We start from the raw sequence: 23,876 nt of genomic DNA, 5'->3' as shown, positions 1-23,876 counted from the left end.
ATCTTTACTTAAATATGCTCATAGCGAGCATTGGCCAATTTCAGAATTAACTGCTGGTCTAATATTACATTTTGTACTGCAGTTTCCTCTTAGAATAGAATCACAGAACAGTAGAGCTTAGATAGGACCCCGCTGGGTATTGATTAGTTCAAGCCTTTTATAGAGAAAATAGACTAATCACTAGAAAAACACTCATGGAATAAACCAAAGCCCAGAAGTAAATGATTTCAAAGCCACCTACAAACACACTCTCCTTCCAGAAGAAGATGTCTTGGTTCACACTCCTCACAGAGCTGTCCTGTCACTCCCTGCTTACAGAGGCACTTGCCAGTCACGCGATCACAATTAACATGAACAGAGCCACTTGGATTGCATCGACACAGATGGCAGCTGCCTCCGGGAAGCTGAGGGTCACCATAATAGCCAAGGGAGCACCTACAATGGGAGGAATGAGACAATAAACATCAGGGGATATTCATCATAAAACCAGATATTATGTTTATCTTTGTGAATCACTGATAGTGAGTTTTGATTAACAGTTTCTTTACAGTAGCTAACAAGTCATGAAGTTCTTCCACACGTAGCCATGTATTTACTTATGAATAATCTATTCCGAGAAAAGGTATGGTTTGTATTATTCAAAACTGTCCTTGCAATGTGGGGGAAAAAATTGAGGCATTGTGTACAACTCACTTTTCGCAGTACTGTCCTTCATAACCTGGGAGACAAGCATCACAGTGGTAGTCCTGGACGCCTTTCAGGACACAAGTGGGACTAAAACTGGAGGATGGAAAAACAAATACCTGCTAGCACAGAAATAGAAAATCATGCAATGACAGAGAATCTCATTCAGCTACAGATTGAGCATCCTCTAGCAATGGGCTAGAATATCTATTTTGTTTCTTATAAAGATTGCTTTCCTCCAGTGCAACTCCTTTACTGTATATCATGCTAAAGCATCTTACAACTTTTAGTTTGAAAGATACAACTGCTTAAACAAATTGAAAGAGATCTATTTTGAGTCATCTAATACTGGTGACTTCTCACTTCCCCTTCTCCAGAACAGCTGAGGAGTTAAGCTTTTTGTGTGCCAGAATGGAAGCTGTCAGCCACCTCCTACTCCAACGATAGTTTTGGTGTCCATCATTCACTTTCAAACACATCCTCTGTGTCTGAGCCATTTCCTAGCTCTGTTTTGTCCTGTGCATATAAATACACTGGCAATCTAGAACGTTGCAGGCTTTCTGTATTAATACACCCCTCTGCAAAATATATTCCAAAGAAATCAGCATACATTTATAACTATTGTTTTTTATCCACTTTACAGATGAGGAAAGTAAGATGAGGGAAATGCATGATATAATATTTATCTAACTGATAACTGCATGAGAACTTTAAGAGTAGTCCTACTCATGCTCTGACTCAATTATCTAAAAGTAACAGCACTTTTCAAGCTTTTAGACGAAAAGTAGTCTGAAAAACATTTTGATTTTAAAAATAACTGTTTGTCTACAAACATACAAAAATTTCAACAAAGGAGTACTTGATTTTATCCTACTATTCATCCCATTAGAAACTCCTGAACTGGCTGGAAATGGCCTGAAATACTGAAGAATTGTCTTTAGAAGGAAAAAGAGACCCACATTTGAAACTGAAATATGTCAGTGCAACTTACTCCATTATCTATAAAATCTGAGACAAAAAAAAATTGCATTAACCTTTTTCTTTTAAATCCTCACAAAGTTATCACAAGATGTAAACTCTGAATTTAAGTTGTATTTGCTAAAACAAGTAGCTTTCAGAAAATAAAATTTAAGGACATGCAAAATAACTATCTCCTATTGTCACAGAGTATGGGGCATAGAAGGTAGGACATACAGCAGAAGGCATCTGGAAGGCTAAATTGGATTTAATAAGTTTTGGTTACCTAACAGGGTTGGCTCTGGGACAAGCACAGAGAGAGCAGTCGTTGACAGATCCAATTACTTTTCCATAGTAGCCTGGGGCACAAGCACTGCAGTAATCACCAACTGTGTTATCTCTGCAGTTCTGGTACACAAAAAGGAATTCAGACAGTTTAAAACAACAACAAACAAGAAGAATTTTATCTTCTCCCCAGACCATAAATGCATCAAGTCTTTAACAATCGCATCTAAATGTCACCACCCATTGGTCAGCATTCTCTGGATAGAGGGATGTTTTATGCAAAAATAAGCAAAATGCCTGCATATTTTCCATTCCATCGAGCAGACTGACTTTATATCTGTTCTGAGTTTTCATTAAGATTTGTATACTTCTACTTCCACAAATCCAATTTAGATCAGGAAATCACAGTACAAAACAAAAAAATTGTCCTAAAAAATATCTAATGAAAACATTAAACAGGATAGCAAAAAGACAAATTTGAATGTTTCAAGAAATGCATTTGGCAGCTATAAACCAATAAACAATCACAGCTAAGATTCACAGGTGCTGTATTTAATTTGCAAAGAGTACTCATCAATAGCCAGTGCTATTAATATTAAAACATTAAATCAGTATTACAAACATAATTAAACTAATACTCTCCATTAATTTTTTTTCTTCTTTTCTATGATTCCTATTTTTGTGAGTGTGTAGATTTTACAGGTTAGCAGAGTACAATAAGTAGTAACAATACAGCTTTCTACTGCATGGGAACAGAAGTCAGAGGTGAAAATCATTTCTTTTGCCTACACAATCCAGATGGAAATCTTTAAGCAGTAAACTTAACATGTGGGTGAGTTGCTACTCCTGCAATGAGAGAATGAGAGAATGAATGACTTATTCTTTAGTATGAAAGACCCGTGTGGACTGGCCTCATAGTAATGAGAACCATCGCTCTTATTCATGAGATTCAAACTTTGGGTGAAAGAATGGCTTACAAAGATCTTGAAAGACTGAGGAAACTTATGAAAGGACTTCAAAAATGAATTCTTCAGAAGTTGACTTCGAAATAATCAACTCACCACTGGACAAATAAAGCAACTAAAAAACCATTAGGAAAGAATACCTGGTCATTGAATCATACCAGACAAGGGACTTATGTCTTCTTTGGATAGCTTTTGGATAGTTGTAGACAGAGTTGTGAGCTCACTCACTAGACAAGAAGAGGCTATGTGCTAGTCCTGTGTGACCTCTCTTTTTAATTTTTGGGACAAAATGATGGAAATGAAAAAGTTAACCCAGCTGAAGCATAACCTTAGAGTACTTTAGTCTCAATATGCCAAAAAGAGCCTCTCTAAAGAAGCTCAGAGCACATTTTCTTCAAGAGAGACAAAGAATTTAACTTCGATCTGGTCTGTAGCATGGAATGCCTGAAGTGCTTCCTTTACTTCTCCTATTTTGTGTGATTAAGCAGACCTTGGCCAGACCAAGGAATAGAAGATCAAAAAGTAACACAGTAAAGTAGATAAACTGAACTTATACACACAAGTTATTTTTTAAAATATAATTAAATCTAAAATTATTAACAATTTTGAAGCTAGTGACCAAAAACTTGATAATTTTACTGAATAGACTCTATGGGAAATAGTACGTGAATTTAGAGATGTAGATAGGGAAAATTATACTTTTTCCAAGCAGTATAGCCACATACTGTTCCCAAAAACTCCTTTCATAGATTACCATCATTGCATGTTCAGGTGAAACCAATGCAAAAAAAAGCATAAATTGTACATACCAAGCACTTTCCGGTTTCAGGATCGCAGGTTTCACTGTGATTATTACACTGACATGGCACACAAGGTGCTATGATAGTATGAGTCTCTCTTACACTGAATTCCTTAGGCTTCTCCCTGTAGTATCCTGGAGCACAGCTCTATTCGTAAACAGAATAAAATTTTTAAAAAAGGAAGATTATGGCTGTCAAAAGTTATGAACAATTCTGAAAGCCATTTGTGTAACTTCATTATTATCTGGCACAGAAAGGATTCAAGGATTTAGTACCTGGCAGGAGAATCCAGCATAGCCAGCAGGACATCTACATTGCTCTATAAGATGAGCTCTAGATCTGCCTAGATGCATCTCTTCAAACTTCACTGCAATTTCCATTGAGATATTTGCAATTCTGTAAGATAAATGTAGAAGACAGCATGAAGATCTAGAGAAGGCCTAGCACCAAAACTAAGATACAAATATTTTTATGTTTCAAGGTAAGAGCTACCATATACTCTCCCATGATCCTCTTTTCCACATGGAAGATATCAATGCGCATGGCAGGGAGATTGGAATTAGGTGATCCTTAAGGTCCTTTCCAATCTAAACCATTCTATAACTCAGTGAGTATGAAACATCTCAACAAAACCTGAAGATTTTTTCTATGAATGTATGAGATTTAGACATACAACAAAAAAATCAGCAGTTCTTCAAAGTAATATATGTTGATTCTCATTGGTCTACAAAAACTGACAAATCCACCATGGAAAAGTGTGCACTTTGGTCTAAAGAGAAATACAACAGCTCTGCTCCATGGATGTTCTTAAAGAGCTAATAATAACATAGTTTACAGCCTGTGAATCTAATAATCCCATATCTGGTGGTAGAACCACTCTACTGATGTAAAGATGCAAGAATATAGGGTTTTTGTTGGATGCATCTCTGCTTGTCTTGTTGTTTCTAAACCAGTTGATGCAGTGATCATATAATATCTCCTTCCTTTCATTAGTAACCTAGTTCTGTTCGAGATGGTAGTAAAATGTTATTTTTCTGAGGTGGGAATATTTCACTACGATGGCCTATAGTATACAAAACTACAGGAACTGACCAGATTTGTACAGACACAAGAACTCAGAGGATCATATGTTTCCATTCTTCTATTGGAAAATGAAAAACAAAGAAAAAATTCCCTACCCATAAAAATAACTTGGTAAAGAAATAATATAGAAAACATCTAGCTATATTGCCCATCAAGAAGAGCACTGTATCAACCTGTAAGGCTTTGTGCTTCTTTATGGACTTTTCTATCAAAATAAGCAGCAGATATTTTTAAAGGCAATACATGTTTTCTTATCAAAGAGGAATTTAAGTCAGAAATAGGAAATTGCAGATTTCTCTAATTTGAGTTAAATATTTATTGCATAGTTCAGCTGGAAATATTTCCAAGTTAAACTGCAGTAAATGCAATAAAATAAGTAAACACTTATTACTTTACCTGCTTTGCTGTAATCCTTGGCCATAGGCTGCCTTGATAAGGATGTATTCAATATTGCTTAGCACAGACATGAAGTCAGAACGTGAGACAGGCTGGTCAGACACAGAATTAAAATACTTCCAAGAATTCTAGAGGAACACAGCACACATCAAAACCATCAATGTTTAAAGCTCATTTAAAGTTAATGGTCTCTTTCTTCCCATACATCCTTTCGGAAATACAGTCAGTGACTGAGTCTATACTCTTCACCCCAGAAAATCCAGCACCTCGTACTAGGTTAGAACAAAACATGTTTTTATATCATTTCTCCTCTCTTTTCCTACCATGCCCCTAAATTCCATGCCTAAGTTTCTACAGGTCAGCAGCTGTGGCACTTCCTTCTTTTTTTTTGCTAGGTCTATAGAACAGAGACAGTCAAAGGACCAGGATTACGCAACACTCTTTTTGTGAGCAGTTTGAACACAGACATTTTCTATGTCCTGCCTCCTATCACAACTAGCTCTCATCTCAGTCCCAGGCAGCAGAGCCTTAAGGACCAAATAAGGTCACTGTATTGAAATCTGAGTTTCTCTTTGAAAACCTTCCTACAGCAACACCTTCAGCACTTCCAAAAGAGGAAACGTTAAACTTTATCTGCTTCTACAACACATTTTTCCCAAATTTTTTTTTACATGAAATAGATGCAATGTAATCCAGTTTATTTGAGATAAGGTACGCATTTCTCAATGTATTTTCTTAAATATATGGGGCTTCTCTGCAAGAGAAGCATCTCACATGAGAAATGCATGTCCATTTCAACACCAATGTTTTAGCTTACCTCCTTCATTTCCACTTCTTTCTCACTTCTTATTCCATTTTCTGGAGAAGGGCTGTCCACATATATGACCAGTTTGCTGGTACGACCACCTTTCATTAGAATCTGTGGCTCAAAATTTGAGGTTCCAAAGCCATCCAAAGCATAAAAAGCAACACTATATCTCAGTTTGCCTCCGTATGCCATGAGCTGTTTGGATATAAAATTGTTACTTCTATTTATCCCAAGGTTATAGCTACTAGTTATAATGTCATCAGAAGATTTGGAAAGTGACAGTTCTTTGATGAATTGGCAATAAAACATGAAAATTGACTTAAACTCAGCAGTTTTTACACCAAGGTTAAACATTTATTTCTAAAAAGCAGGCAGTTTCTTCTTTTAGGACCTCTCAAGGTATATACTCAGTTTTCACTTAATTCCTATGCAGTAGAGATTCCATTATCTACATACTGAATCTAGTGTCAAAGTTGAAAGCCCTTTTGAGTTTCTAAACTAAAATTGAATATATCACGCCTTTCTCCCACATACAGTTTCTGGAAAGTAATACCATAATTAAATATGGGTGTTACCCATTTATAGAATCAAGAAAAATCTCATTAGAAAAGGGTAATGTAAACATTTATAGCAAGCACAAAACTATATAAGTTCATTTATACAATTATATCAATTTATATCATTTTATTACCTTCTTGAATTAAATAACACGTAACAATGTTGTCAAGATAAAGTGACCATTATACAAAAGAGTGACATTAATAGACTAAAGAAACTATCCAGACATCATTCTAATTATTTAATGGTCCCACCTGGTCTCCCTGAAACTGCTCTGGTAACCTCCAGTAAAATGTTTCTGTATTTAAGTACTTTCTGACAATGGCAGCATCCAGTAAAACATCGGGAAATTGTGAAAATACTCCTTCGACTGTTCCAGTCAGGTTACTTTGAGCTACTACATGCAGAACAGACTGGTCTGGAGTTAGCGTTATCTACAACACAAAGAGCAATGGATTCATTTAACAAAAATATTTTACTGTGATGTAATATACTATTAATAGTCATAGTTTTCTTTAGATAGTCAACAATCCATTTTAAGGTTACAAAAGCTCATGCCAAAAAAATAGGGGAATATTTTTTAACTCAATTTTTTTTTCAAAATGTATGGAATCAAACACAAGTTTTCAGAAATAAGACTTTACTTTTTTTTTGTTGGTTTACTATAAGTCACTGTCCCTGTCAGCTACTTTATTGCAGTTCACCTGACTCATGAAATGTATGCAGCCTTTTGGTACACCACAGTGGTATCATGAGCATAACACCAAACTGCATGCACACATTTATGTCACTCTACTTACGGGAATTCTCACATGATCTTCTACTTCCAGACAAGATGTAGACATCCCAAAACAGAAACATGGAGTACAACCTAGCGTGTTATTAGCAGACAGAGCAAAAGTTCCAGGTTTACACTCACTGCACTGTAGCCCAAACACATTTTCCTGGAGGAAAGAGAAAAAAAAGCACAGCAGTACACTCATGTTACTTCGCTAGCAGTATATTTAATTTCAATTACACAACAATGTTTTTTTTAAGAACACAGAACACTAAACTAATTTCATGTATTCAAATTCCTAACTAAAATTAGCAACTATGTTTCTCCATTAAAGGCAGAAAACCCTTCTTTCCCCTACCTCCACCTAAAAAACAGGCCCTTAAAGACAAAGATGCTCAATATGAATAGAAATCAAGGGACTTCAATTCTCCACTGTTAAGTTCCGGCTTGAAGAAAAACTAGAAAAATTAGTCAGTGTTGATCCTATTATTAATCAGAGCACTGGAGAGAGGCCTATGAGAGTATATATTTGTTGCATTGAAATAAATTTTCTATTACTATGTTTTTCAATAACGGAGTCCCACCTTTAAAAAAATTATTGTACTATTAAATTTCTGTCCTTAATGTTTCTTATTTTTAATAAAAGAATGACCATTCAGGCTTCTGTATTAGCAAGATATCTGAAATATTCTTAAGTACTGCTTTTGTTTATAATATAGTAAACACAAATTTGACTTTGTAACATAATCAGATTAAGAAAAAATGTTGAGATTATCTATTTTGTATTTACTGGTTTCTTCCTATCATTTTAAGTTGGATTTTCAGAAGAGAAGATTGTATTATTTGAATTAATATACCATTCCCAAACCTAATAAAATCATGTGTGTATGAGCAGAAAAAAAATTCTCTGTACCTCTTTTTTTTTTTTTTTTTTTCCATTATTAGAATACAATAGCTTTTCCATTGGAGTTCTGAAGAATTTAATTAGCTTTCAAAAATGTTTTCACATCTAGAATGGAAGGAGCTATAGATACACTATCTCTACAGAGGACAAAATAATTATCTGTCAAAACAGCATGTAAGGAATTTATACCTTTTTAATTAAGAAGGAAACAACCTTTTTGTAAGTAATTTTCTTAATCTCATAGATAGTTTCAGAAAACTCAAGATGGTTATGCAACCTACAATGTGAAGCGTAACTCTGGCAGCAGAGACTTCCTAGACTCAATGAAGGAATAGAATTTCCATGGCTTAAGGTAGTAACATTTTCTCTACATTGCTCACTGCATTAGAATTTATTTTCTTCAGTGGTCCTTTTTGTTCTTTTTCAATCTTCTATGTGTACTGCAAAAGTAAAATTTAATAGCAACCCCAAAAGAATGCATGAATTATGACCAATTATTATTTGCTCTATTTGCAAAGCAAAACGCAGGTGGCATAAATAAAACACTCAAAAAATGTATCATTAAAAATGGTATCAGATGGCATTCACAACACAGAGAAATGTATTGAAATTGAAGTCACTAGCACCATTCTCATATATTTAATAAGGTTTACAAAAATTTTGTCTCATGGCCGGTATACTGTCCTATTCAAAAAGGCATCCTTGCCCTTTGTGAGGCAGACAGAAATCTAACAGCAAAAGGGAAATCAAGACAAATGTGTCCTTAATCCTTTTTCATTTCTACCCTACAGTACTAATACATGAAAAAAAGGATTCTGAACGTACTGTAAAAAGGATGCAGTTATAGGTATTCACTTGGCACAGGATAAGCATATGGATTTTACATTTAGCAAATGCAATCAAATTGAATTTAGGACTACAATGAGAAAGACTAGAGTCATTAAATATGCCAACTCCCATAAAAGATTTGATAGAATAATGACTGATGCCTGAACTCATTTGGCAGTTTTTAATCCAAATGACTCATAACTAGACTGACTTAGCAATGGGACAGAAAATCCATTTGGTGTGATTTTAGGAGTTCTTAGAAGTATCTCAAAGGAGGAATGCAATCTAAGATCCTTCTATCTCTATAGCTGTTACGATTTTTATGAAATAAATTATCAGAAACTCCAACATTTCCCAAAAAAGTCAGAATACTTCAATACCTTGCAGGTACAGATGCCAGTTTCTTCTTCACAACCACAAAGTCCTTCAGTGTCATCGCACATCTCTGCTTTGGTTCCACTTAAGTCACAGTCACAAGCAACACAGTCCGGGTAGTCCCTGTAGCCTAATGCACATCTGGAACAGTTTTGTCCTCCAAATTCAGCTTTGCATTGGCACTGACCCGTCAAAACATCACACTGGAGACTATTTGAACCAGAGCCACTACAGTTGCAGGCCTTACAGAGAAAAAAAAATAAATCAGGAATAACTCTTTTAAATCAATGTTGTTAATTTTGTTACAATAGGAACTGTACATTAAATTTAAAATACAGTATATTTAAAAAATTTAAAACTCAGTGTTTGTCAACAATTACTGTACAATATAAAATGAAGAACATCATTCATGGGATTGCTTCACTTGTATTTAAAAAAAAAGAATTGTATGTCATTTTTGTTAAAGGGTGGAATGTAAAACAAACAGCTTTCTTGATTCCCAGAACCAGTTTAGAACCAAAGGAGTTAAAGGAACAAGTCTCAGAAGATACAACTCAAAAATATCTTAATTAAAAGAGTATTTATTGAGTGAAATAAATTATAAAAATGTTACGTAAATAGTGGATTATATATATACACACAGAAAGAAAGCAAGAGAGAGACAGAGTAATTTATAGACTAGAATATATTTATAGAATGGAAAGAAAAATCTTAATACTGACATTCTTTAATGACATCCAGGAGCATTAACAGGATCTACATCTCACTCCAGCTTCATTTGTTTTCTGATCAGGAACTGAGAATCTCACTGAAATCTGAATCTCACTTCCAAAAGTAGGAAGTTAAGCATACAACGCAGTTCAGTGTACAACCCCTACAAGCATATTTAAGTATTCTCTGGCATTCTTCACACATTTGTTGCTCAACCTTTGTATTAAGCAGACTTCTCACTCTCTCAGTACTATGTACTACACTGCATAGTCTAATACACTTTATGACCAAACAGGTTTACAACTTTGGCTCCTAAATACCACTAAAAGTTTGCAGTTCTGAAGGTTAAACCTTGTTTTATCACAACAGAACTAATTTACACATATTTCCATCTCAATATCACAATGATAAATAAGAACTCTAAGGTGCACTTAATTGAGCAAAGCACTTCACTTGACAAAGGTTGTAAGCAAAACAGAGCTACTCTTCTGCTCAATTAATGTACCCAGGAATGGATTCCAAGTACTGAGAAAACACTCAACTTAATCCAACTTGATCATTGGCAAGTACTGGTGGGATCAGCCTAGGAAAGGAAAACTTAATGAGTTGATAGTCTACCACCACCATACCCTTGCCCAAGTGAAATGGCACAGGAACCAGCACACTGTATTTACAGAACATTCACAAAAAGAATGAGAGCAGCTTGAAAATGCAGAGATTTAAAGAAAGTTGCTATAAATCGTAGAGATTGCTAACTCCTAAGTCTATACTAAAGAGCTATTTTATCATCCTTACTCTAAAAAATTAATGACAAAATAATAAAAGATCTTGGCTGATGCTTGTACTTGTCAGGTATTTATCACATATAATGACTGATCTTGTCAAGTTGATTAAACTTGTGGTTTCTCCATTAAATTGCCCATTATGCTCAAGTAATTCTGAGGCTTTTTAAAGTCTTAGCATTTATAAAATAAAGATTGGTTCAATGCCATATCTGATAGGAATGTACTGGGAAAACCTAATTGTGTAAATGGTTGATACCCCTCGGATCTGAAGTAAAGTTGCATTTTAGTGCTTAAAAATAAATGCTAACCTGCATTCAGGAAATATAAACTAACTACCTTACATCACTTATACTTTTTTAAAGTGTTTAATAATTTCTATATTTCATTTTTTTTAAAGCCATAATATGAATCATTAGTCAACACAGAAGCTATGTTCTTTGCTTAAGCAACTGATAGTCAAAATGCACACTGAAATTCCTTAGATGATCTATGAACCTACCCAGACACTCTGGACCATTATTTTCAAAGACAGCAATCTTAGAAAGTTCTTCAATAAACACCAGCACTAACACTTTGAAACATAAAATAGCAACTGAGGTCCTCAAGAGTCCAGTTCTAGCACAGTTATACATGGCTCTAGTAAATGGCAAACTGCTTTGAACTGTCTTGGCCTTTCAAACAGCCTACCATACCTTGCAGCCAAGCTTAGGAGAGAGTCCCCAGTGATTTTCTTCACAGAGTTCACATTTTGGTCCCCAAGTATGAGGGGGACAAATGCATTTACCAGAATCTGCATTACAGTTGTTCTGAGTATGAGCACAGTCACAGGCTGTAAAAGAAATGGGACCAAATGATTAACTTTCTTTTCCTAAATGGAATGAATTCCATGACTGTTGATAATCTTACTTTTCTTAATGATACAGTAAGGCACTCCTTGTACTCCTTGTCCCTAACTGAGAACTAAATTAAAGACAGAGTGGCAATCTTATTTTTTTAATTGAAAATCCATTATTCCTGTTTGATGTAGCTGTTTGGTGATTTAAAAAGCAAGGCTACATTTACACAGGGGAATCAACAAAGCCAAACAGAACTATCATGGAGAAAAGTAAATCTATAGGGGAAAACACTATTACAAAGGGTGCAAAACTGATCGGGGATTTGATGATTAAAAGATGCAATACTATTCTTGCTAGAAAGTGGAAATTCAGAAACACTTTAATTGCTTTAATAAAATTTACAAATTTTTTAAGTCTAAAATGGTAAAAGATACCTAAGGGGTCTTTGATTCCTAGTACAGACACGGTGTATCATCCCACTGAAGATTTCACATTACTACACTGTGAAAAAGTGTCTCTATGAGATTGGAGACAATGGAGGTAGGTATTCCTTTAACTATACTATACTATGTTGGAAAGAGTATCTTATGAACACGATAAATCTGAAGATGTCATCTTCCCAGTTAGGATTAAAATTTTCCTCTAATGGGAAAATACAATCAATGGCCTATTTTATCAAGGAGGAAATCATACTTTGAAGAATTAAACAGAAAAAAAATATGGCAGAAGTTTGCAATAGTAGTAGTTTTTAACTTTTGTTCCCAAGCTTAATCAAAGGAAATGATCAGGAAACCATTCTCCAGACTTCTTGGAATATTTATCAAACCCACTGAACACTGCTGGAGTAAAAAATGCAATACACTGCTGAAAGAAATTTCACGCAACCCCTGAAAGAATCATGGATTAGAGCTTACGTGTACAGCCACCATTCTGCAAAGAGTGAAAGCCATGAGCACAGCGATCACACTTTTCTCCAGCCACTCCTGGTAAGCAGTGGCACTGCCCCTGATGATTGCAGTCCTCAGAGATGGAGCCAAATTGACTGCAGTTGCAGGGAATACAGCCAAGTCCAGTAAGCAAGCCATAAAAGCCATTCTGTTGAACAAGAAGAAGATACGTTAGAGTACACCAAGTCTCTCAGTTACTTTCCTGGCCATCTGACCTGCATGAATATTGATCAGCTCTGTGAGACTGCTATGGGAGGACTACCTGGCCTCATCTCTTTGCTGTTCCCAGCTGCATGCAAGTACGCATTTAGATGAAGAAATGAATACTGAAATGGTCTCGTGGTCCTCTAATCTCATTAGTGAGACTCGTTTTAAACTCTGACATTATTTTTAATTAAAGACTTTCATGAGGGTAAGGGTAAGCAGTGCTGACCAAGCAAAGATTTCTGTGAATTAAAGAGCAGAACAGAGCATGTCAGTGACCTATGGTGCATGTAAATTGAAAAGCATTCAGCTCAGCTGGCACAGGGGCAGTAACTGGGCACAGAATTTCTGCTCTGGTCTCTGAGTCAGTTCCATACTCAGCAAAGACTAGAAATTGTTGTTTTGTCTCACCAGTGAATACCTATTTGTTCTTGTAACAAGCCTGTCTTTTAGCTGAATCTCTTTCTTGGTGCTCAGCCATGATATATTTATTATCACTAATTACATTTTTCAGATATTCCCAGAGTTCATTTGCAGAAGCACAGCATTAAGATGCCTTCAGGTCTGTTAGCGGCAGTCAGTGTCAGTTTGGTTTTTTGCAATCAGCAAACGACTGCACACTGTCAGACAGCGCAACACTAGCCTGAACAGCCCGATTCAGAAGGGGGCTGAGTTACAGCTTCACAACTGCAAAGAGCACAGGCAGAGCAATTTGCAACTACAAAAGCCAGTCTAGACAAACCTTTGGTCTCCTCTCCACCAACAGGTTCACACTTCTCTGAACTTATTTGCTGCTGTTTTCTGTATCTGCTCTAGTCTGAGTTCATCCTTCTTGGACAGGGATGATCAGAATATTACACAGCAATCTAGATAGGACCTCACTGGTATAGTAGGACTGTCTATCTCTGATAGAAATAACTCACTGACATGCTCTAAATCATATCTGCCCTTTCTGAAGCTGCATCACATAGGGGGCGGAGGCCTCCTATAGTCTAGTAGTACACTAGGGACTTTCACCTCCTCCGTCCATCTCAGATCACACAAGTTTTTCTTCTTGGATTCCAAGTTACACTGCATTTTGTAGTACTGAAAATCATCAACTGTTTTGCTGTCGATCAACAATTTTAAGGCCAAGGCCTTAAGTTAAAGTATTGAACAAACTGATCAAAAACATCTGGTTTCCTACACAGCAAGCATGAGTTCAAATTTCCAGAAAATTCTGAAGAATGTTAAGTGAACTTATATATCAAGCTTTCAAGCAACCAAAAAATTCCTTTTGTGTCTCCTCACATTGATGATGGTATATGCAGATAAACAGGCAGACCTAGATATGAAAAAACCACAGGTATTGGAAACAGGTAAACATCTGCTTACCAAGCACTTGTCACATTTTTGTCCAATTACATCTGACTTGCAGTCACAGACACCTGTCTTGTGATGACAGACACTGGAAAGGGAACCATTCACATGGCACTCACAGGCTTATGTTTAGAAAAAAAAATAAAAAATTATTAATGTTTTTATATATGCATTTGTTATTATGCAGTATTCCAAATTTGTTTCATAATTGTGTTTCATTTGTTCATCTATATCCTACAGATGCTAATATACTACAGCAAAATTTGTACTACACGTCTAGGCTAAGCAAATAAACAAAAACACAGCAATGAACTCTGTGAGGAGATACATTTGGGAAGTTCGTTTTTCCTGTCCTCACATGTAAAATTCAGAAGCAGAAAATGTATACAGCAAGTCACTGGAGAGGGAGCATTAAGCAAGCCAGAAAGTTTCAGAAATATGAATTGTCAGACCCTAGCACAATATATTCCATCCTCAGGCTAAACAAAACCCAAAACTCATAGTTTTCAATCTGTACTTGTCAACTCACAACTTGAAGGTTAACTCTTTTGGAAAATACATGCATCTTCCTATCCGTTCTGCTATATACAGACCACACTTTTCTGTTCTTTACATTCTCAGAGTAATAATAACAGCTTACCACGGCAACTTTTCTCAGTCACTGCATCCCCATAGTACCCATCAGCACACTTTTCACAGTGAAGACCTGCTGTGTTCCCCACACATTTCAAGCATTGGCCTGTGACGGTATCACAATAACCATCTTCTTGAGGGTTTACATTGCCATTGCATTCACAAGGAACACACGACTGTCCAGGCACCAATGGATTTCCATAGTAACCATTTGCACACCTGCACAAGAGATTAAAAAACTTTGTCACAGAATAGCCCAGGTTGGAAGGGACCTCAAAAGATCATCTAGTCCAAACTTTCAAAACGTTTGTCTAAACTGCCTAACACCCTGATCAGCTTGAACCTTGAATGCAGCAGAAACGCAGTCATGTCAAACACTCTCCTCACTCAAAAGAGTATTTCCTATTAAATTTGCTCTAAAGAATCAGTGTATTACAAGCAAGGACAAAGTGAGGAAAAATTTATTAGGAATCTTTTGTATGTGTGATGTAAACAATTCAAAGTAGATGGGATGATGACAATCACACAGATGCCTTACCCACAGATTCCTTACCCAAAGTTAACATACATACCTTTCACACCGGGAGCCAGTATAGCCTGGAAGACATTTATCACAGACAATTCCCTCTCCTTCACTCAGCTGGCAAGTAGGACTGAAACTATCAATGGTATTTGTAGAAATTAATATTCAGAAACACAAGATAGTTGCAATTCAATATATCAAGACTCTTCAAATCTATGTACATATCTATAAAACCACATAATCGCACATGTATCTAGATTAACACCAATGTTTTAAACATCACAATATGTCAAAACAGAATTATCATTTTCAAAAATTCTTGTTGAGTTTTATATTTTAAAGGAAGATTCTAGCAAATTTGACAAGTATGCATACCAAGCTCCGCTGTTTCAGGCGTAACAGTTCTGTCCTTCTGTTATTTTCTGAACATGAAAGATAACAGTGACTTTGTTCCAAGTTCAAGGACGGGTCTAAGTATTTCTTTTTGTACTTTGTATACAAACTACGTGAGCTCACTCAGCCTGTCTTAGTCTACATTTGACAACCTGGCAAAACAATGTCTCTATATCACAGACTCAAATGAAGTGAGAAAGATAGTTCCCTCTCCTTCTCCTTTAGATTTCACAACATTTTCCTTTATCTTACTTTCTGATTTTGCTAAAGATGCAACAGAAAATCTGAAACATGCAGCTTACTTGTTTGCAGCAGAGCTCAGAGGACAGGCACAGGGCTGGCAGTCCTCAGGAGTTCCTTGGGATGGACTTCCATAAAAGCCAGGTAAGCACTGATCACAAAAAGGTCCTGTCGTGTTGTGCTGACAAGCCTGTGAGACATGGCAAAAAAATTCATATTTACTTTTGAAGGTTTTTCACTCCCCTGAGGGATCTCTGCAGGAATCTGCATGCAATACAGCATTAAGATACAAGGAAAGAACCATGAACAACTTTGAAAATAAGTTGTTTTGTTGTGTTTTTTTTTAACCGAGTTACAACGATTCCTAACTTTTTCTTTCCTAAATTTTAAAATGTAACTTTACCTTACAAAATACTACCTAAACATGAATTTAATCTTATTTGGCATATTGCAAACTTGGACAGCAACAAATTTGGTAGATATATATTTCTTGCTGGTGTTTAGTCATTGCCTTTCAGAGATCTTTACATTTCATGAGAGATCTGAAAGCTAAACCTTCAGAAGGGAGTGAGCATGTAACTTGCACTGATGTCAGTCACGGAAGATATATATACCTGCATTCACTCTGCTTAATTTTATTCAAGTTTTACTGCCAACTTAAGCAAGCAAAGTTAAGATTCTTATCAGTGAGTATACATTGATATTTTTTCTTTAGCTCTAATTATTCCACACTTGAAATGATAAAATGAAAGAAAATCTTTAATGGAGAAGAATTTACTGGAGTCACCTGAACACATGCAGTGTAAGTAAACAATGAAAGAAAGCATAATACACAATTTGTACCCATAGCTTGAAATTTACATACACCATAGACTTGACTCCGACAGACAAAATGCTCTCCTAATTTCTTAACAGATGCTTAAGACACAACACATCGGGGGACAACTTACAAAGCAAACACCTTGAGTATCACATTCAGTTGCATGCCCATTGCATTTGCAGGGTTGACAAATACCACCAAAGAGTATTCCATCCACTCGGTAGTACCCAGGGAGACAGGACTGAAAAGAAATGAGGAGAAAAAGCAGTAGCATTATGTGTGTTAAATGTATGCCTCAAATCATTTTCAAAGAGACCACTTCCGACCACCCACTGACTTGTTCACACTGTGGTAAACTGAATGCTCTTTCAACTCTGTTGATGTCACTGCAACTCTTTTCTGTTTTTTGTTTGTTTTTTTTTTTTAAACTTGAACTGGATGAAGGGAATAAGAATTAGCACCATAAAACTTTGATTCAGCCCTTTGTACCCTGGAGACGCATAGATTCAGTTTTCTGCAGATGAATATATGAATTTCTTTATAATAGGACAATAAAAAACAGATGGTCTATCTCATCTGCAGAATCATTAATGATGCTACGGCACACAGCTTCATAATGAAATTATTTGTTGAAATAATTCCTGCTGTTCTGCAGGTGGTGCTCTGCCTCCACAATCTTCTATTCACAGATACATAAAATGCCACCTAACCTTACACATTTGACCCTTGTGATATCTTCCGAAGACAAGCATTCCTCCCTGCTAAGATTCTTATTGCCTCCATAAAATTAACTACATAAAACAGAAATGCAGTGAGCAATTCAGATCTAGGAAAAGAGCTATCTGTGAGTCAGGTAAGCCTGAAACAGCTTCACAGAGCTTTTACAGCTACTCCCCCTGCAACACTAATTCTGCAACATGTATTATCATCTTTTAGTGACAGCAAATGGAATTCAAGAAATAAGCTTAAAATCCCATTCAGTGTATCGAAAAGAAAATATCTACGGTATTGTGTACAGTACACAGCATTTCACCACAGAATATACACTTTAATGGCAGTGTAATTAAAAGACACTTGCCTTTAAAACCTAGATCCTTTCAGAAAAAAGATCAGTTTGCACACACAAAACAGTTACCTCGCATGATATTCCTGTGTAACCTTGAGGACATTCACAGAATTCCACATCTGGTGATGAAGAAAGATCTATTACATTTGCACTTGCATTGTCCAGGGTCACTGAGTCCAGTCTAGGATCAAGCATGAAGACGTCACATTATTTTTTTCCCCAAAATTTCATTTTAAACAGTTTAGTTGGTACTACTGAGTACGTTACCACTGAGTATGTTGCTCCCTGGCAGCAACAGCTGAGGAATGGTCAAAAATCTCGAAAGACTATGACGGTAGTGTTATCACTGCATTTGCAGTTCTCAGCTGGAAGCAGTTATATCCCCATCCTGTTATCCTTATTCTAATTCCCATTTGACTTGGTGCCTTCTCCTGAAATGAGGTTTAATCAAAAACTCCCCCTCATTATAGAAGTGCATGGGTGGGGCAGATTTCTACTGCAGTCCTGAGGTAAGATAGCTTTACCACATCATGTTACTAGAGGTGTTCAAGGCCAGATTGGATGGGGCCCTGGGCAGCCTGGTCTAGTATTAAATGGGGAGGTTGGTGTCCCTGCTTGTGGCAGGGGGGTTGGAGATTCATTATCCTTGAGGTCCCCCTTCCAACCCTGGCCATTCTGTGATCATGTCTGAACTAGACATACATTGTAGGTGGGTAAGTAGTGAGAAATAGCATCTGTTCACTGCTGGTGTATACTACAAGGCAAGGCAAAACCCTATAGTACAAACAACAACATTTTGCAGTAGAGAAAATTTTCTCAGCCATCAGTAAAATGATTAAAGTGAATCTTTACAAACATTCCAGAAAGTTTAACACACTATCCCTAAAGACATAAATATAATCACTCCTCAAGGGCACAAAGTGAATTTTCTTCATGCTTAACTGTCATAATGATGATATCAACGGTAAATGCTACCAATTTAGGGAATGAGGAAGAAAGGCTATTGGTAAGGCTAAGGGAAGTAAGTAAATAAGTGATGAAGCACTGGAACTGATTCCCTTGAGACCATTTTATTCCTGTACAATTTGGAGAACAGGTAAGAGAGATCTGCAAGAACTGATAAAGATACTGCTGATGCTGACTTGAGACTATGAAATGACCAGGTAAACCAGCCCAGACCAATTTTCCTATTAAGCATTCCCTTAGAAATAACCATCAGAACATCTACAAGCAGATATTAAAAGAAATTACAACCAGCTTCTTTACAGGCCAGTTCTCAATCATCAATGATGGATTAACTTGCCACATACCGAAATAAGCACACTTCTGAGAGTTTAGGAGGTATTTCTTTCTAACAAAGCTGCCATTGTAAAAAAGCTTTGGGGAATATTCCTTTAAGGTAGAAAACAATAATTCTGCTTTACATATCCCTAAAACAACCACATGCCCTTTTCTGTACATTCCACATGAATGTGGACAACACTAGTCTTAAAAAAAATTCAATGAAGAATGTTTTCTTCTAGAAATTGTTAATGCAAAACTACAGGAACCACAAGCAGTTCTACACATGCACGAAAATAACATGAGTATATAGATTAATTTTAGTATTTTCTGTCCCTTACCTGTACACAGCTTTTTTGGCAATGTTGTAGTTAGCCCTGATCAGAAGATGGGTCACGTTCACCAGAACAGTCATCAGCCTTTCTCGGTCTATGGCTTTTTTTGTATTGAAGTCTATAAAATTTTCTGATACCAATCTCACTGAATTAGAGTACTCCTCATAGGGCTGTAATGACAAACCTGCTGCTCTTGTGCTCAAAATCTGACCGTTGCCCTAAAAGTGAAATACAGAAAACATTTTTCGTATCTATATGGAAATTTCATTTAGCTGTTACATTTAGTGTCAGATACACATCCAGATAATGTAGAAAAGAAGCAAGATTTCTTTCATTAGGAAAAAAATAAAAATTAAAAATTAAAAAAAAGTCTGTATTTTCTATAGATTCGGGAAGATTACAAACCCATTCTCTTTTGGTTCAGAGGTTTCAGAGACACTTGATTTTCTTTTAGAAAAAGAATTAAATTAAAAATCAAACTCCCCTGCAAAACAAAATCTTTCTCTGCTTCGCTCTGTTAATAAGCACATATTAAAAAATAAAGTTTTTTCAGAGGTGCCCCAACTTCATATGGAGCCTTAGCTTTTAACTGCAACATAACTTCAGAAAAGTAAACAAACAGAACAAATATTCATCTGTTTCATAAACATAAATTAATCCTACTTACTGTAGTTGCCTTTTAAACAGAACGTTGCTCATTTAGCAATTACCACCTCATGTGTTTTTAGCAAGGTTAAGATTTAGGTATTTATTTTCTAAAAATAAGAATAGAATTATCTGCCTACAGTTTCAGAGAAACAAAGCAGAAAATGAGAGAACTGAGTAGCAAGAAAATCTTTGTAGTGACTTGCAAAACATGATTTAAAAATTAGATCTAAGGAGGAATTAAAAATTATTGCTACATAAGTACTATTTTATTTTCCTTTTTTTTTTTTTTTTTTTAACCTATTCATGGATTTCTAATGATGTTTGAGTAGTAGCCAGCTGAAAACCATCCACCTTAATGATGACATCCACGCTAGATACTATATTATCACTGTCCATACTCTCCATCGGAATGTCGTAAGACACGGTATACTTCAAATCCCCACCAAAAGCTGTGAGCTGAAATAATAAAAAAGAAAGCCTTAACAACACAACCTCCAGTCAACACAAAGAAGAGACATCAGAAAGTCCAGTGTATTTTCCCCGAAATAAAAGAACACATTGGCTCGCAAACATCACTTTCCAGGGAAAAATTAACAGGCTGTGCCTATCAGCACAGGGACAAGTGCTGACTTGTTGCTGCTGTTCCAATGGGGAAAGTCAGCCGAAGGCTCTACAGAAGATTTAGGTAAGTTTCAGCAATACACCCACAGGTCTTTCAACAGCAGAGGTTTATGCTACTGTCCTAGCCAAAGGGCAAAGCATGCTGGAGTTATTCACATTCCATATTCCACCTTTCATGCTCCATAACTCCACATCTGCTGCTTACTACTTCAAAGTAAGTGAAAGAGTTTTAGCAGTTAGACCTACATTAAAGGTGTATCAAAGAATTTGAGTGAACATTCTCCTGTGAAAAACTACTCCTTAAACTTATACTTATTAGACTTGCATTCATTTTGTCTGTTCAATTAACTGTGCATGAGCAAAGAGATTGTACTGAAAATAATTAAAGAAGTGAGGTCACCTCTACTCAGCACTAGTGAAATCACACATGAAGTTCTTCATCCATTTTCGGGCTTGTCAGTACAGCAGAGATGTGGAAATAATGGTGAGAGTCCATCAAAAGGCCACAAAGATGGTGAAGGGCACCAGCTTTGAGATAGGAGTCATGAGTATAGGGAACGTGAGCAAGAAAGTTAGTAACAATCAAGAAAAAGAGAATATATTGTCTAATCAAAGATAGGCTGAGAACAAAGTGGTGTGATGAGTGAGCTCAAAGAGCAAGAGGGGGATTCTGCACTATACTTAGCCAGGAATACTATGATTTGAGGAACAGAGACAGGTTGAGAAGTCTGGTAAACCTAGCTTTTATTTGTACTTCTTAATTATAGAAGTTATAAATATATTTCAACTATATTCATATTTTTATTACTTCTCATGAGCTAACCAAAGAACATACACAGCAGTTCTGAAGGTTTCAGTGCATAGAAATACAGCATCAAATTGAAAGACAATGCTTTATGCTATACATGAAAGATGCAAGAATAAAAGTACAGGGGCACAGAGATGAATTTTTGGCATATTAACATCTCAGTAAGTAAACATTTTGATTAGCAGCAATATATCTACTGTTTACACACAGTGTTTTGAGAGCAATATAATTAATGCAGGGAAATTAAGAGTTTTGACTCCAAGCAAGAACTCACTTTATTTCCTAGATACGGTTCAGGTGCTGACCAGTAGTAAGTATGTTTCAGAATTTTCACAGCATCAGTGTTGTTGATGCTTATTTGACGGGGTCCAAATTGGCCTTGCTGAGGTTGCACACCCTTTGCATTATACAGATCAGTAATAAGCCATCCAGTCATGTCTGAAATCTGCAAGAGAAAGTAGTCACAAAACCTATCCCCAGATATTCATGTGAACTAGGGAATCCATCAGACTTCCATTAACTATGCTTCTAATAATAATGCAAGCCAGCAGACTAAAGCCTGCAATGAAATGACATACTGACTACCTCAGAGCTGTCAAATGATGTTAAAAATCCATTCCTCTGAAGGATATACATGCTAGAATTTAGAGTTAGCTCAGGTGCATGTCAAAGAGAAATACAGTACATGTTGCAGCTGCCTGAGGAAAGAATATTAGGTCACTAATGTAACATATAATACCTGACTGATGGGCCATGTTAGGCTCTCACAGACATCAGAAACTCCAAAACAGAAGCATTCTGTGCAGCCCTGAGGATTTCTCTCTTGCAGGTTATAGAATCCTGGTTTACAGAGGTCACAGTTTTCACCTTCTACATTTTCCTGTGAATGGCATAAAACAATTGTTTCACATCAGCATTATTATGGTAACAATTACAGTGGTTTACATGGGATTTAGTTATAACAGCATTAAGAATGTTATAAAAAAAACATAGATTTCAGCATAACAGGCTTATTGAATAAGATTCAAAGCTTAAAATTAAAACTAATTGGAGAAAGTTATCAGAATTTGCTAGTTCATCAAAATCTAAATATACTCCGATAACAGTTCTGTTATAGTGAAATTTCAGCACACAGGTAGCGTTTGAAAGTCTTCTGCCAGTTTGTCTGTATGTTTCTCAAGTAGAATGAATTTCTAGCTCACTCTGAAGAAATTAAGTGTGCCTACAGCACAGCTTGCCTTTTAAGGCCACCACAGCCAGTTTCAAGGCAACAGTTCCTCAACCACTCATTCACACTTGCATCCCACAACCATGCCCTGGGGTCAAGCCCTGACCTAACACATCCCCAACAATATACAAATATAGGAAAAGTACCATAATAAAGAGCTATCTGAGATTATCCTGAAACATTGGGGTTTTAGAATTTTGGATTTTTACAGAAACAATGGTTTTTTCCAACTTCTTTATTTGTTTTTTCATGGTACACTGGGATCGCACATTCCTTTTGTCTCTATAACTTTACCTGGTTGAAATGACTTCTTATTGCTTAATGAATACTAAGAACCTTATTCGATGACTAGACCTCAAGAGCTGCTGTGACTGACTAGACTGTAGGGGTGGGATGTGACTCTGATTAAACCTCTACAATGGAAGAGGACTGAAGGCAAGGGATGAGTGCCCATGCAGTTCCGGGAATAATCCAGAGAGTGACTGTTGCATAGAAGACTTTATCTCACTACAAAGGGGTCTGGAGAACAGCCTTTGTTTTAGCTAAACAGATGGCATCAGTTAAGTTGATCAACAAGTGAAAACTCTCCTTGGAGTTCATTTTAAAAGTGTGAATGTCTCCCTAAATTAGCCAGGCTAGCATGGGAGGATAGTGAATTCGGTGCTCAGACCAAAACAGAACATACAAATTAAAAAAAACTGACAAAAGAATTTTGAAAAGAGTAACGAGCTTGAGCTGGTGTCTACACGCATTTCTTCCCAGCAAGCAGGGACACCCAGTACTGTGAGTATATAAAGATGATTTTTGGTACTACCATGAGTATATGAAGACCACATTAGTTCCCAAATGAGAACCACATTTATACTGTGATTCAACTGTGTATTGCAATTGCTGTTTTGTCCTTGCATAGTGAATTCAGTACACTGCTGAATCATTTTTCTAAATTGAAATCTTAGGTAACATCAAATATCTTCTTTTATTAGTAGCATTTGATTTAGATAGCAAGCATTTCTCCCT

The 23,876-nt window shown here is 36.3% G+C and overlaps 1 protein-coding gene across 1 annotated transcript in view; it reads right to left on the bottom strand.

Annotated features, from left to right (window-relative positions):
* LAMA1 (laminin subunit alpha 1) overlaps positions 1–23,876 on the bottom strand; it is a 97,564-nt gene that overhangs the window by 35,734 nt on the left and 37,954 nt on the right. Inside the window, exons 11-32 of the mRNA XM_085220807.1 lie at positions 22,371–22,511; positions 21,906–22,076; positions 20,554–20,658; positions 19,561–19,772; positions 18,008–18,119; positions 17,003–17,113; positions 16,115–16,242; positions 15,469–15,555; positions 14,904–15,115; positions 14,279–14,385; positions 12,668–12,848; positions 11,610–11,746; positions 9,427–9,663; positions 7,337–7,480; positions 6,791–6,970; positions 5,988–6,173; positions 5,171–5,298; positions 3,967–4,087; positions 3,701–3,838; positions 1,928–2,049; positions 694–780; positions 242–435 (exon numbers count right to left, since the gene is read on the bottom strand). Of these exons, the coding sequence (XP_085076933.1) occupies positions 242–435; positions 694–780; positions 1,928–2,049; positions 3,701–3,838; positions 3,967–4,087; positions 5,171–5,298; positions 5,988–6,173; positions 6,791–6,970; positions 7,337–7,480; positions 9,427–9,663; positions 11,610–11,746; positions 12,668–12,848; positions 14,279–14,385; positions 14,904–15,115; positions 15,469–15,555; positions 16,115–16,242; positions 17,003–17,113; positions 18,008–18,119; positions 19,561–19,772; positions 20,554–20,658; positions 21,906–22,076; positions 22,371–22,511 (3,241 nt within the window). The remainder of the gene's footprint in view (positions 1–241; positions 436–693; positions 781–1,927; positions 2,050–3,700; positions 3,839–3,966; positions 4,088–5,170; positions 5,299–5,987; positions 6,174–6,790; positions 6,971–7,336; positions 7,481–9,426; positions 9,664–11,609; positions 11,747–12,667; positions 12,849–14,278; positions 14,386–14,903; positions 15,116–15,468; positions 15,556–16,114; positions 16,243–17,002; positions 17,114–18,007; positions 18,120–19,560; positions 19,773–20,553; positions 20,659–21,905; positions 22,077–22,370; positions 22,512–23,876) is intronic.

Source organism: Meleagris gallopavo, chromosome 3 (genome assembly GCF_905368555.1).
Source record: "Meleagris gallopavo chromosome 3, MGAL_WU_HG_1.1, whole genome shotgun sequence".
Taxonomy (NCBI): domain Eukaryota; kingdom Metazoa; phylum Chordata; class Aves; order Galliformes; family Phasianidae; genus Meleagris; species Meleagris gallopavo.
The sequence above is the reverse complement of the archived record's forward strand: the minus strand, read 5'-3'. Positions and strand labels throughout refer to the sequence as shown.